General features: G+C 35.3%; 1 protein-coding gene across 1 annotated transcript in view; it reads left to right on the forward strand.

Moving 5' to 3' along the window:
- The window catches only part of LOC149553479 (autophagy-related protein 18h-like), a 50,517-nt gene extending 38,482 nt beyond the window's left edge, over window positions 1-12,035 (forward strand). The window contains exons 7-9 of the mRNA XM_089788926.1: window positions 10,070-10,272; window positions 10,377-11,051; window positions 11,348-12,035. Of these exons, the coding sequence (XP_089645052.1) occupies window positions 10,070-10,272; window positions 10,377-11,051; window positions 11,348-11,352 (883 nt within the window). The 3' untranslated portion in view covers window positions 11,353-12,035. The remainder of the gene's footprint in view (window positions 1-10,069; window positions 10,273-10,376; window positions 11,052-11,347) is intronic.
- Window positions 12,036-13,098: the final 1,063 nt, after the last annotated feature.

Below are 13,098 nucleotides of genomic sequence, written 5' to 3' on the forward strand. Positions count from 1 at the left end.
TTATCCGTGATTATTTGCACCACATTCTCTGTTCCCACCTCCATGACAACATTCTCCAACATTAAAGCCAATGTGGCTGCATTTTTCACTTTGTTGGAGGCATCGATAGATTTCCAAAACACCACATCATCTTTGCAAGCAACCAAGAAATTAATAATGGTTCTACTTCTTCCATCTGTCCACCCATCAGATAAAATGGTGCAGCCATACTTCTTCCACTCTTTCTTTTGGTCTTCTATCAATAATGTTGCCCTACCAACCGCTTTGTCAAGCAACCTACAAAATTTAGGTGTAATATTAAATAAAGTGTAAGTGTTAGTAAAAAATAGGAAATAAGTTATAACAATTAAGATTTAAAATATAACAATGAACTAAAGTGAATCACAATTATTTACAATTACTAAAATTTAAATAGTAAAATACTAACCTCCACTCATATCCTTGCGTTTAGGCGGCTTGTACCCTTTGTCTAATATTGTTATTGCATTGACCATATTGACCCAATAGGGACTATCAACGGCATTCATTGAGATATTGTTGAAAAACCAAAAATCAGATGCTGCAATATCAGTTTGCTCATGCACCTCCTTAAACCATGCAGTGCCCTCTAATGATGGCTGTGCTCCAGGTGTGTTCCTGGGCACAAAATAACCCCCTATCGTTGATGGGGATTCGGATGGTGATGAAGAAGTAGGAGATGTAGAAGAAGTGGAACCGGTAAAAGAGAAATTTTGTTTGCGGATCCGTGGGTCACGAAGAGATCCTAGTATTTTCTCAAGTGCTTCTTCTTCCTCTTGCATATCAAAAGGAGTTCCTTCAAATTCAGCTATGGCTGCCCTGATAGCTAATTTTGCCCTCCCCCTATTCAATTTTTTCTCTTCAGCAGCTGCAAGTAGGGCATTGATGAATCTTTTTTCTTCATCAGTTACCTTGAGACAAGGATTTGAATCATGTTTCTTTATGCCTGCAAGGTGGTATTTGAGGCGGTTTATGCCTCCAGAAATAATTCTCTCACATAGAATGCATATCACTTTCCCAACATCATTTGGAGCTTCATAGGCAAACCGCCATGTCTTATCTCTTGCATTTTTAGGCCGAGTGCCTATATATCCAGAAGGGCATGGTGTTTGTGGCCACTCTTCTTGCGGATTTGTCATTTTTTTTAATGCTTGACCGCTGCCCTAACATAAATTTATTGAAAAATGAATAAACAAAGTTAGAACTTAGAAGCTAGGGTTTCAAATGATTCAAACTTCAAACTTCAACCATATCCTTAGCAAACAACAAACTTCAACCATATCCTTAGAAGCTAGGGTTTCAAATGATTCAAAATGATTTTAAATGATTTGAAAACATTTACAAACAACAACAAAAACAAAAGAACATTTGTTATAAAACTATAAAAAGTTTTCAAACTATGATAAGATGAACATACCTGGAAATAAATTTGTCTTCTAAAATCGGTTAGAATCCTCTACAATCCACTCAAATCCGCCTTGAATCACTTGCAATCAGCTAAGAATGCCTCCAAACCACCTTCTCTTCACTCCTCAAGGCTCTAAACAACGCAAATACAAGAAAGAATGAGAAAAAACACGCTCACTGCCGCTTTAACCCGTCACAGGCTGCGGGCAAAACTTTCACTAGTAAATCACGAGTTTTTATTAAAAGCTTGTCGAGTTTTTGCCGATTACTCGGCGAGTTTTTACTAGACTGCCGAGTTTTTAAATCGGCGAGTTAACTGGTGAAAAAATCGCCGAGTACTTGGCGAGTTTTCCATCTATGGTTTTGATCATTTGATTATAACCCTAGGGAAAGTTATCTAATTTTAGCTTAGTACAAATGATATGTTACCTCACCCAAGGGCATGATTATCTATTTTCAGCTATGTAAAATTCATATGTTACAACAGCACTCCAGCAGTTCTGTTCTTGCAACACTATTCCACATCAAAGATAAAAGAGGAAATACCTAACAATCAATCATGTTGTCCCCAAATATTAAAATTTAAAGTCTCTACATGTAAACTTGCTAAACAAAATTAAATGCTCTTTTCATCACTCTAGGAAAACTTATGCCAAAATTTTAAATACGTATTTATTCATTCAAAGAAATTGATTTGTACAACAATTATTTGACTTTCAACTCCACTAAGAAAATCTAAGCAATGATTACCAAGTTTTATAATGAAGTTTGAGTAAACTAATTCATAAACTGGTTTGGCATCAACCAAATTTCTAAATCGAACATACCAATAACCATGGTCAGATTGCTGTTATGGATTTGTTTCAGATGTATGGCAGACTATGAACTGGAAGTTTTCCTGACGCCAACAACAGAGATATCAAGTTGCTGCTTTTTATATACTGGATACTTTTGCATTATAGCTGATGGAGGCTCTCTCTGTTTATTGCAGATTGCTGTATATAAACCTTGAGCAGTTTTTCTTGTCTTCAGCTGCACTCAAACTCACCACCTATCATGCTGAAAGTTGATGCTGGATTTACTGAACTGCCTCCTCTGGGGTGCCATCCAGAATGAACTATCTACAGGGGTTTTGAACTGTAAATTTCCACCACTCTTGATTTGGAGAAGTTAAAAACCATCAAGATGGATATCACATCAGAAAATCCATTGCCATGACCTCCACAATGCCTATATACTTTAATCTTCTCTTTTGTTAGTCTTTCTCTGATTCTCCCCCTCTTCAATAATACATACAAATTGTTAACTTGGCCACTAATTGAAGATGCCATCCACTATTTAATTTGTCTTGGTTTATAGTATTTCATTCCCCCAACTGAATGCGATCTGCCCCTTACAGAGTCGACCATTCATGGAGACATCAAACTTAGGGTTGTATTAAACCCCTCATAATAATTAAATAGCCTCATAATTAAGCCATCCCTACTCATGTGAAAGTGACTGTTTGATAAGAATTAAATTTGAATAACTTATAAAGCTTGAAGCCAATAACACTTGATTATTATTTAATTCCAATATTTTAATTAGTGATGTGCCTGGCAAAAAGGGGAAATGACACAAAATTTGAAGTCAGTTAAATGGAAAGATTTAAAGAATATGAAAGCCTGGGAAAACTATAATCCTTGGAATTATAGAACTTTATTCAGTGAATTAAAATGCTTACCAGCATTTCCAAATACATTTGTGCACATTCATATGCACAATTTTTGTGGATGAATATAATCGGGGATTGTAATCAAATTTGATAGATTTCAATATTCTGTAATAAAATTCATCAAATTCTGTGACCTAATATAGTTGTGATTATATATGCACTTTCCGATGTATGCTTATATTACATGTGCATGCGTTATTCTTGTGGGAAGTTATTTCTAGGGACAACTCTTTATATATTGTATTGATCACTACCTCTATGGTAGCATTTCAAGAATTATGTATAAAATAATATGACAGTTCCCCAAAGAATTCATGCAAATACATTTTGAATGCACACATCATACCTGTGGAAAATTATTTCCAAGGCACCATTCTTAATACATAACCATTCTATTTGAGGCATCATATAAAGAATTATGTACAATATAATACAGCATGTCATAAAGGATGGGTATAAGCGTGCGTCAAAAGCAAGCATATTGATTTTGGGCAGAACCAACATTCTGATTTTCATTTATGAGACAAGACCAAAAAATTTCAGATGATATCATTTGGAGAGTAGTTTACTGAGCAAATGACCTTTCTTAGTGAGGTATTAATTTTTTCGGGCGAGCTATTATTATTAAGCTTTTTTTCTGATTGATAATATTTAGGATAATTTTTATTAATAGCAGAAAGATTTACATACATCAGATTTATATTTGGAATGTACCAACAGAGATCTAGCCAGCAACAACCACCCCTACCAGAACACCCGAGCATAACTTCCTTATCCTCTAGTGGTTACGAATAAACCAAAATAATTTGAACAAAATTCGGTTACCCCTATACAATATTTTTTCCAAAATGATTGACCAAATGATCAATACCTATGCAACCAATGCACTGAGAGCCATGGCTGAATTAATTGCAACAGATGGGACAATTATGAAAACTACGACCGGCACCACAAAAAGAGACACCTGAAACAAGCGAACAGTAGAAAAAACCACTATTAGACCTGAGGAGAAAAATCCAAAAAACCTGATTAGGCAGACACATTATTACATAAGCCCTGTCTTCATATCCTTCACTGGACTATGGACCCAATAATCCCCGGGTTCAAATTTTGGCTCCCTTTTCTTAGCAGCATTCTCCACTCATCGTTTAGCCACCCATTCTCTCAAGAATTCCTTTAGTGACTCCCATTCCACCTTGACCTCTGCACGCTGCTCGGCTTTGTTAGAAACAAAAATTCAAATAATGAAAGGGTGGAGACTTCATTACATCCACAGTCCCTCCAATCTCCAAACTTGGTATGGAAACCATGGCCAAGCACTGCACTCTCCAGCAAAGCATCCAAGCCAAAAAGCCACTCTTCCTCAACACAGCTCTGCAATACCCATTCTGCCTCCCCAAGAAAGCCCAGCTCCAGTGCCCAGGTGAGAATCATGTTAAACAATATCCATGTTCACTTTGCAGTGGTTTTCTGCTTTCAAAATCTCCTCTCCCAAAAATGTCGACAATCTGCAGAAAAAATGGCTCCTGAATTAAAAAAATTCCCTTCAAACATTCACAGAGACCTGCTTGAGAAGGGCAAGCTGTTGCCTGTCTGTCTTCAAGTTGATTCCAGCCTTCATGGTTGTAAATCCACTTCACACACTCTAAACCAAATGCCTCTGCCTCTTTTGTAGCCTACCAAAAACTTTACAAACTCCTGAAAAGACTTCAAACACAAACTCTAGACTCTCCAATTCTAAACTTCATCATCAGTGTCCTTCATTCTCAAGCCACGTATTGCATTTATGTCACCAGAGATTTTCCACGTATTGCATTTATGCATTTATTTTCTCAGAGATTCATTGCATACTGACTTAGACGTTCCTGAGTATGGACTACAGTAGCAAAGGACCTTTGAATTGTAAACAGAACCATACTTCCTAGTTGTTTTAAGGGTCTTTCAAGATCGATCCACGCTATCTAAACTTTGATAATATTAATTCAGAAAATTCTATGTCAAGTTTTTGGTACTTAGGGATATTTGCTTGGAAGGAATTCTGTATTTTTTTTTTTTCACATTTCTTCTGATTTTTACTTTTCGATGAATATTTTTTATGTTTTTAATTTTACTAAACCTCTCACGTTTTGTTTTTTTCATGACTTTGGCTACCATACTTCCTAGATGTCTTGAGGATAGTTCAATATTGATCCACTTTATTTTATAGTTTGCTAATCTCAATTTGGAAAATTAATGTGAAGCTCTAGGTCCTTGGGGATATTTGCTTTTAGGAAATTCAGTATTTAATTTTTCACATTTCTTTCTTTCTTTTCTTTCTTTGATTGTATATAATGTTAAAGTAAACCTGTCATGTTTTATTCTTTTAATGACTCTGTCTACCATGTTTTGGAGTTTGGCCCAGGCAGTGCAATATTTATTACAGCATATCTTACAAAAATTTCTGAATTGTGTAGTCTATTAATGGCTCCTGTAAAACTGAAAGAAATGCTTTCATCCTTCAAATAGATGAACAGGTTGCACGTGTATGCTATTCCAATTCACACAGCCTTACATTGTACAGTTTGATTTCCATTTATGTTATCAAAACTGATTATTTCATAACCCAGGGATGCAACCACTGAACTAGAGACACGTCTGAGGGACATCTTAGATGAACGTTGGATGCAAACATGTCTGATGACATGGTAGAAAATGTTTGATCCAATTGCTTAGCTTGATGTGCAGTTATTCCCAGGCTGTTGGGTTTTCTAGAGACACTGAAACTGCCATGGAGTAACAAATTTTTAATTCAGTCTTAACTCTTTATGTATATGATGTACTGAAGCTAATTCCCTTTATCGCTAATTGGAAACATGAGTTCCCAAGGATGCTTACATAGTTTTGAAAGTGATAGTTTTAGATAAGCTACCTGAAATTGGGAAATAGGTTTTGTTTCAAAACAGATATGATGTTTGAACACAACTCCCAAATCTTGGAAATTGCTGTATTCATTTTTCTTCAAAAAAAGCTGAACATGGCCACTGAGATCTCAATTTTGTTAAGGCATTGTAAAAGAAGACCATTGTAAAAGCATTTGTAAAGAATATTGGAAAGAATAATATATTGTGTAGAAAGTTTTTGAATTTGTAGCAGATTCAAGAAAAGTACCATCTTTTTAATAATAAAAGATCTGCGAATTCCATTATTTTGATCATGAGGGTGGTAGTGACAATCTTCCTTTTGATTCATACTGCTACCAGATTCATCATTCTGTTTTTTTATCATCAGATTCCATAAGACCATTCACTAGTCCTTTCACCATGACCTCTTGCATTTTGCTTGGCTCAAATCTTTTGTTTAGCTTTGCTTCTACCTTCAAAGAAAATTGGTATGCATCTTCAATGGTAGACATTCTTACCAAACTCAACTCTTCTTCAATACTCTGCTTCAACCCATGTATGTGAAGATTAGTATACAACTAAGTGTTAACAAATTTCTAATTTAAACCTAGATATAGAATCAGGTTTCTATTCAGAATAAACATTCCAATTAATGTCAACAAGCATTTCAATTTTAAACTCTAGATTAATAATTAGACTCTTAGTCTCAGTTATATGGATCAGTTACTTATTCTCGTGTACCATTTCTGTTCTTATGGATTTTTTTCTCAACAGATGAGTGTTTCTGGGCTTGGGAAACAACCCAGAAACATTTGAAAATTTCCATTTCAAGGAATTGTCTTTAAGTGGTTCCTGATGTATTGTGAAGGATTTTTAGGGATAGTAAAACCTTTAAGACATAGTATAGTCTTCATAAGTTTATCGTAATTTGAGAAGGTGGAATCAATTCCAGTTATATCTCTCTAGTTTTGTTTCTCTTTTCTGGAGATTTACTTCTATTTCTAATGGTCACTCTTCTTCTATGTTCCCATACTTTCTCTGTTCAATATGGAAACTTTCTCTGTTTCTATGTCTCTTTGTTCATTGTAGAAACATTCTTGTGTATACTTGTATATATAGATCATTTATGATCTATGTTTAGTAACACATTCATTATTGAAATTCTCGGAGTTATTTTTCGAAATAGATTTTAAAATTTTTTAATTTCTTCATGAAATTTTAGTCTCAAGATTTCCAACATCCTTTGCCTAGGTATGTTCAAATTTTGTTTGCGGGGATATTTAAAAAAAAAATCTGTCTAGGATTTTTGTATATTTTTTTCTCTGCTTTCTCCCTGCCCACGCGACCAATTTCCTATGAAAAATGTCTGGCTTTTTAGTGTTTTGGGCCTGCCTTTGACGTTTTTTTTTGTGAGCCTGTTTTTTTTGCAATTTCATGGCCTTTTTGGGCATTTTCGACCTGACTTTTTCTGCAAATCTTCTGCAAAGGGCGGTGTTCCTATGAAAAATGTCTGGCTTTTTGGTGTTTTGGGTCTGCATTTGACTTTTTTTTTTTGTGAGCCTGTTTTTTCTGCAATTTCGTCACCTTTTTGGGCATTTTCGACCTGACTTTTTCTGCAAATCTTCTGCAAAGGGCGGCATCTAGGGTGTTTTAAACCCTCTGTCTCTGATTTTCATCGAGCAATTTCATATCCACCATTTTACTGTAAAATCTGCTGTTTTCTTGGTTTAAAAAAAAATGGCTAAGGTTTCTTTCAATACTCTCTTTTTCTGTGCTGTTTTAAAAAATTTTTGCAGACAATTTAGTGGGTTTTTGCAGATCTCAACTAGGTCAGTCCCTATTTTTCCTGGGTGCATTGTTTTCTGTGCATCAATTTTTGAGCCAATAGATTCAGAAACTAATTTCAGATTCTTTCTGTATTTTTCAAGATCTCTTTTGGGTGTCCTTTTATTTTTTCTGCATCTTCTGTCAACCTGCGTCGAAGTTTGTGTCTTTTCAGATATTCACTTTCTTTTGCATCAAAACATGTCATGACATTGCTCACCAATATTCTCTTAGAAGGCAGTCATCGATTTAATGGAAAGAACTACAACACTTGGAAGCAGAGAATGATGACAACTTTCAAATACTATCCCCTTGAGGTGCTTGTTCTGGGTACTGACACTCATCCTACCACATACCATTATTGCAGAACATACAGAGCGGATTCCCTTGCAAATTTTTGTTTTGAAGTTAGATTTGTTAGATTGTGGTGACTGATCAGGAAAGTATTGTACATACTTCATAAATAGTGGGGTTTGGGGCATCGCCCCGAAATTTTTTTTTTTTTTTTTGGGAAGTAGCCGACATGGTAGCCGACATATTATGGCCGACATATGGCCGACATGTTATAACCCTAAAGCGGTTTAATACTTGTATAAAAAGGGCTTAGGGTTGGGTATTTTTCATATGTGGTGATACAAAATTAGTTCTTGCGGCGGTATTGAGCTGTAAGGGATTATGGATTGTAATCAGGTTGTAATCACTGGATCGTAATAAGATCGGACTTGCTGTTTGGTGGACGTAGCCCAGGGATTGGGTGAACCACGTTAAATCTTGGTGCCTTGTGTTCATTTCTGTGTGTTCTATTATTTTCTGTTATTGGTTATATTTGCATGTAGTTTTTATTTCTGTCCATGGTTTATCCTAACAAGATTGATCGTTAAAGGAGGGTATTAGAGTTAAGTCTCTCTATTTTTGTTTCTCTCTCTTCCATAGGTTTACTTCTATTTCTAATGGTCACTCTTATTCTATTTTTCCATATTCTCTCTCGGTTCAATATGGAAACTTTCTTTTTCTTTCTTCAAAATGTTTCTATTTCTCTTTGTTTGTTATAAAAACATTCTTGTGTATACTTGTATATACAGCTCATTTATGACCTCTACATTTTGGTTGATTTGATATTGATTGGCCTCGGTCATTTGCTATAAGTTTCTTAGACATGCATGATGTATTTCTGACTTTGATAGTATGTTACTAGGCTGGCTGGGAGACACAGTCTGTCAGGTCTCAAATTCATGGTAGCATGCATATATTAGCATGAGAGTTGCAGTACACAGAAAATAATTAACAAAATGCATCGAGGCTTGTATTTCTACACACATTTGGATTACAATATGTAATTTGTTGAATCATTAAACATGAGGTGGAATTATAATTTATACTCTATTGCTGATACATTCAGTTTAAATGCCATTTATATCTTTGTATCCCACAAAAATCTGTTATAATAATATAATATCATATTTCAAGGTTACTATTCAGTATAACTCGTATATGCTTTTCATACTTATAATATCAGTAATGACAATAGAAACCTTTTTTTGGCTTCATCGAGGACAACTTTGGCTGTTCACATGTCTGATGCATTCAGTCCATCTATTCATAAAGTACACTGTGTATGTGTTCTCCTGTTTGTATAGCAGAACTTTTGTCCATTCTTATATTACTATTTCAATCTATAATTTTCTCCAGTCCTATTTTAGTCTGCTGTTCTTGACCAGTTCATTGTGGAAATACTGTGATTGCCAGTAGAGCTTTTGAATTTTTTTAGCCATCACCTATTCTTCTGATGTTGGACAACTTCTATTCATATCTGTTTAGTAAGGTGTTGAATATCTGATGCAAAGCTATCACGTCCAGCTTAGTGAGCACTACTGTGACAACCTGAAACATCTTGTTCCGGATAGTTGAGCTGAGGGCAAGCAATTCTGTTTATTACTAATGCAATAGTGCTGTTTGTGTTCATGTGTACTGGGCATTGTCATTTCGGGATATTTTTGTGCCTAAAACAGTGCATGATGAGTTGGTACCCAATTCATGAGTCTCTCACAGGGAAAAGATATAAAATTGGCTTGTCTAGTAGACCTTACTAATTTTATTTTCCTTTGTTTCAAATTCATATGAAGCCCTCCATTCAAATGAGTCAATGTATTTTGGTTTTCAAATTGATAAACTTTAATCCAGAGCTTTATATAATTGTTTTTGTTCTGATAGTTCCTTATTTATGCAGATCCTCTTTCCGTGGAAGTCTTGTAGCTGCTAAAACTATGAACGTCAAACATAAAGATGAAAGTACTCAATATGGAATGGATGGTACAAACTATAGTTGTGGACCCATGCAACGTTCCAGCAGTGGTAGTAGCTGTGGTTCTGTAGGTGGAATTCTTGCCGGACATACAATTGTAGCAAATGGCTATCATCATGCACATCAAGGTATATTTGAATATGAAGAGACATATATATTGTTTAAACTTTATTTGTTTAAGGTTGGAAACTGGTTCCATAAATGTGTGATCTTGCCTTACACACTTTTTCAGACTCCCAAGATCACATGGATAGAGGATTTTATTCAGATTCACCGACCACTTTTTTTCATCATCTCCCATGTGCGACATCATCAGAAACAGAAGAATCATTAGAATCAGCAATAAATTTTAAGGTCACAAAGATGGATTTAAATGGAAAGTCTCATCCAACTGCTATTCGGCAGCAACCTATAGATATTCCAAGAGGTAACAAAGTAGCTGATTGTAATACCCAGGCACGTGTGAATTCAATCCAGATGAATAATTGCTCAAGGAGTCTTCCAGCCTATGGTTGTGGAATGGGCAAGAAATATGTCATAAAAAATGATGTTAGTGATGCTGCAGGGGTAATTTTTGAAGGACGCTTTACAGATGATCTTGCATCTGTCAAGATAGATACGGATTATCATTTGAGTTCAAAAGTTTCTAGGGGAAATTTTTGTCAGGTGGACGAAGAGAATGAGAGTCATTCCATTTCTTCGGAAGTGCTTGTGAGGGGTATCTCAACACAGAATTTGATTGGAAGTCGTATGTGTAGTATAAATGGTTCTGAAATCCAGTTTCAAAATGATGATGTGGTGGGGGATGCTAATCACACTAACCATTGTAGCACAAAGGAGCATTCCTTGAGAGGGGAACATGAAGAGGATGCCTGGGAAGGAGGCATGTTCCCTTTCTGTGATGAAGGTAAGCTTTGTTAGCTGGATTTTGAATTCTAAGATCTTTACATAGGGATATACCTATTTTATAGTTATGAAGTATAATTGTCTTATTTTAACTATTATTTTGAGAAATTTATGTAGCTTTCAGACAAAAATAGAATGTGTTTTTAATATCTGAAGTACAGAATAATTCAATCTTCTGCATAATGAATCTTACAGAATACAGACATTTTAGTGTCACATTCAATTTATCTAGGGACTGTGTTGATGTGAATGCTTCAAGAACTACTATAGAACTGATCATATTTCTTGTTATAACAGAGTGAGCATGGGATCATTCTGAATGAGCTACTGGATGTGTTCGTACGAACCAGCTCTTAACCTACTGCAAGTGATTATGCTTGAATGATGTTTGAAACTGCAGTGTGTTCAATATTTTCTGGTCCTGAAATCCATTTGACAACATAAACTTTAACCCTTCAGTTGTAAATTAAATGAAGGAATTCTAATCAACTTTATATGTTGTAGGGATTGTGAAGAGTTCTATAGATTATTGTTGATTTCTTGTATGTGGAGTCCAGAAGATGACTCTTAACCTGGTTTTTGGGCATTTTCATCTGCTGGGCATCCCTATGTGCTAAGCCAATCCAGAATCTACTCAACTTGCAGATTTCACCATCATGATTGGGACGATGAAACCCAGAGTATGGATTAGCATGATTATGTTTATAATGTATTAGCTGACAAACAATGGTTTCCAGTTAATCATTTGGCAGACCAGAATCCTAAAAGATATTGAGTGAAATTCAGATTATAATAAGGCAAAGTGGCATTATCTCGTTGTTGGGTTAGCATTGCTAAGAAAGGGCTTCATGTCAGCCACTAGCCAGAGATATTTTGTACATAGTCTGTAAAGAAAGTTGTGCAGGCCCATCCTTGGGTTAATTTGAATTTGTTGGAAGGGATCAAAATGATCCTCATTTGTTAAGTAAGCTATTATTTATTTGCACTGTGATTTGTTTTGGGTTTTAAATTTGTTATAAACCAAGTCAAAAATAAAATTGACACGTTCTTAACTAGTCTTATTTTCATTCAATTCAGGTTTCAGGGTTCACATTATATCTAATCCATTTTAATAGTAAAAATTAGATCAGATGGTTGATTTGAATTCTAGAAATGGAACAACAGCGAAATCCAAAATTGTAACGTGTCCTGCAGAGTCTTGTGTTTATCTTAAAAATGATTCAGCATAGGTTACTTATTCAAATTTGAAATAAAAATTATGGCCAATTAATTTCCTTTTCTGTTCTTAATATAGTGCCAATGTCTACAGTATGACCACTTGACCGCCATTTTCTTCAGAACCTGGCCTTGCTAGGAAGTTCGACATATATTTTTCTTAGTACAATAAACATCAACATGGCTCCCTTGGGGATCTCTGTCAAATAAAATCATTGCAATTTTTGCAAATGCTGAGCGTGGTATATTTCTAAAAGGTTTCCACTAGATTCCATCATCAGCCAATACTAAACAATACCGAGTGAGAGTTTAATCAAGTAGGGTTTTCACACTCGACATGGCCAGAGCAAATCATTCATCTTATTTGCACGCATAACCAAATTGTTGAAACTACGGGGAGCAGCTTCTGGACTTGACATGCTCAATTGTAGGCGGTAATTGACGAATAAGTGCTGCCCTCTTTTTAGTTGTAAGAATAAATTATTAACACTAGCCTCATTATCAACAAAATAAATCCAAGGAATTAGCATGGCCCATTATGGTGAAGGTCTTTTTCTATGTGTTCTTAGGGTAGTTTATAATACTCAGTGCACTGTCAACTGAAAATGGACAATGTACCAGCGATTCTTTTGTACCGACATAAAGCCTTATGGATGTGTGTTGCATGCCCAATAAGGATTAAATTAAAATAATCAAGACAATCATATGTATAAGGATAGGGAGCCAAATAAACAGTGATCTAGTTCATGCGATGACTTCAACATTAAACCCACAGAAGAATTACAACTTAATAGACATACATCAACTCAATAGTTTTAAATCAGTAATATGAG

This window comes from Cupressus sempervirens, chromosome 6, assembly GCF_028749045.1.
Source record: "Cupressus sempervirens isolate cs-2001-9-10 chromosome 6, ASM2874904v1, whole genome shotgun sequence".
Lineage (NCBI taxonomy): Eukaryota > Viridiplantae > Streptophyta > Pinopsida > Cupressales > Cupressaceae > Cupressus > Cupressus sempervirens.